Here is a 2,668-nt window from a genome sequence, read left to right as displayed (position 1 = left end):
TTTTTTTTTTTGATTTGTTCCCCAGTAAGTGGATATTAGTGTAGTCATTCCCTTCAATGTGCAGGTAGTGTGTTCTCTTAATAGTCACCAGAGATTTACTCCCCCGTTTCGCACCTCGTCACTATATAAGGCTTTAAATTGAACGTCCTACCCCACCAACTTTGTGCAAGCAGACAATCAACTCATAGCCGTGTAATTGAATTTTTCGCACACAGCAGCTAGTGAACGAACATTTTTAACAGAAATGGCAAGTTGCCGCGCGAAATTTATAAGGGCAACTCTCTCTCCTCTGTTTAGTTCCACCACATTCTCAGCGGAACCGAAGACAATTTTCAACGCGGTGGCAAGAGCAGCTGTTTCCAACTTCCCCCAAGCGCGGCACTTTTCACACGTGACGCAATCCATGAGAGTTGTAACATTGTGCACCACGCGCTTCATTTGCCGAACCAGTAGGTGCGCACCCGGAGACTCAAAAAATTTTTGCTCGTCGAAAGTTGCTACGCGGAATAGCTTGCTGCTAAAAAGTTCCCCAATATTGCTGTAGAGACGCACATCTCCATCTGTAGCAGCGCCGTTGAAGCCAGAGTTATACAAACTTGAGTTAGCAAGAAATGCACGTTTGGTCTTCGCCAGAGCGCGAAGGACAAACTGGTAGACAACAAAAAGGTTCCTTATGAATTCGTCATTCTTAACGATGCGGCGGAACATGCCACAGTTAGGATAGAAAGATATATTGGGATTATTTAGCACACCTAGGCTGCGCAGCGGAGAGTCACCCTTCGTATCATTATAAAAGAAAGCAGCCACATGCATGGTTATAGAAGTATGGAGCCCACTTAGAAGCTGCCGAAGTAAAGCCTTCTCTCTGTTTTCTACACCAGCCGTATCATTACTTGGAAGTCCGTCAATATTGCAGTTGTTATATACAGCCTGCCAAACCCGCGCTGCTTTCGGTCCCGAATATCCGGTGTTTGCCTCTGGGTTTTGGAGAAGATCCACATATGTTGCATCTCTATCTGGGTCGATCGGCTTGATCTCGTCCTCGAAACCTTTTGCTGCATGTTTGTCAGGGGCCGCACGACGTTCAACCGTGGAAACATCACTCATATCGTATGGGTATTTTAGTGTTTCGGGAATTCCACTGTCATCACAAGTGCAGATCTGGCATCCATTTGAATCACATGTACAACTAGCCTCAGCGACCCAGTAACGACATTCCCTGTCCAGATTTACTTTAAAGTACCGAAAGTATGGGTGACTCGTTATGTTGTTAAGAAGGCCTGTAATACCCTCAGTGTTCTGACTGACCTCATCCATGGTAAGGGAACAAAACCCCTCCTTAAGGGCATTTCCTTTCTTGGTCCTTACATATGAGCCAGCCCCGGAATTGTTGGCTGAAATGTACATCCCAAAAAAAGAAACACCATCCAATTCAGCACGAAGTAAAATTTGCCAAACAAGTCCTAGAAGAACAGGAACTACTATCAATAATCGCATCTTCAACATCTCCCGATGTGAATAGTACGATTAACCTACACGAACCACAGATAAAGAATTTAAAAAAAGGGTATCTATTTTTTAAAAAAAAATCGGATGCAGAGAGGTACCGTCATCAATTGCGGTCCCCAACAACTTTAAAAAACAGTAAAAGGTAACGACCTAGGAAACCCCTCTGAGTGAAGCTACATAATTGAATGGAAGTGCAACTGATGTCCCCCTCTGACATTCTGAAACGGTAGTCACTTTTAGGCCACGCGGCGACATATCCTAAAAGGACGGTGATTGACAACAGAAAACTGATATCAAGCAACGTACAGTTTTAATTCACCAAACTGGGCATCATCACTTCCACCCAACAGTAAAGAAAAAAAATTCAGTGATGCGATGCCGGAACTTCTGCGGAAGGAAATGTTTAAGTAAGTTGCTCAATTTAAAAAAAAAGTGGAAATTGTACTGGATTTTTAGAAAATGTCCTTAAGCATGTCACTCCGTTCGCCCAACATACCCCGGCCTTAGTACCAGGGTTGAAGTTGATTAAGTTTGCGGCGCCGTGACTTCTGTAACGATAGCACAGCATATCTTCGACTCTGTCAACTGTGGTGCCACCGCTCCTCCACACGATGCGGCCACCACGCCACTGTTTCGAGTCCGGCTAAAAATAAAAAAACGAACACGGCTTTCCAAGGTGAGCCACCCCTTCCTTAAAGAGTTACCAGACAGTAGAGTTGGGTGGGCAGACATTGCAGTCGCCATAATGGCCAGCGCCTCAATCCGACATAAGTACTAGTTTGTGTTTACCAACAGTCGCAGCCACACTCAGCACCACCCACCCATAATGGCAATTAGATGCGCAACACCGGCCTCAGCAGCACCACCACTCAGGCATCCCCCTGAGTCGACGAAAGTTAAGCCCACATCTGCAATCGCGCACAACAAAGTCCCACGGACAGCCCGTGACGAAATATAGCCCCCCCCCCCGATCGGCACTGCCACAATGTGAGGTAGTGCGACGCCACCAAAAACATTGAAGCGGCCCACCAGACACCCTCGGCCGGCTCGTCTGCTGGACCCCTTGTCTCCGTTTCCCCGCATTCATTGTTCACAAATGGGGTCCGTCAACACCACCTCCACCACGTCGCGCTTTCACTTGGTGACCGCATCCGTGCTC

At 46.7% G+C, this 2,668-nt stretch overlaps 1 protein-coding gene across 1 annotated transcript; it reads right to left on the bottom strand.

Annotated features, from left to right (window-relative positions):
• Nucleotides 1–177: 177 nt before the first annotated feature.
• TEOVI_000059500 (endoplasmic reticulum oxidoreductin, putative) lies at nt 178–1,506 on the bottom strand (the record flags this gene model as incomplete). Its single annotated transcript, XM_067223978.1, has 1 exon — nt 178–1,506. The coding sequence occupies one exon, from the start codon at nt 1,504–1,506 to the stop codon at nt 178–180; it is 1,329 nt and encodes a 442-aa protein (XP_067080079.1).
• Between the last annotated feature and the right edge of the window lie 1,162 nt (nt 1,507–2,668).

The sequence above is a fragment of the Trypanosoma equiperdum genome (assembly GCF_001457755.1).
Source record: "Trypanosoma equiperdum strain OVI genome assembly, contig: ctg_204, whole genome shotgun sequence".
NCBI lineage: Eukaryota > Euglenozoa > Kinetoplastea > Trypanosomatida > Trypanosomatidae > Trypanosoma > Trypanosoma equiperdum.
This window is presented reverse-complemented; position numbering and strand designations above follow the sequence as displayed.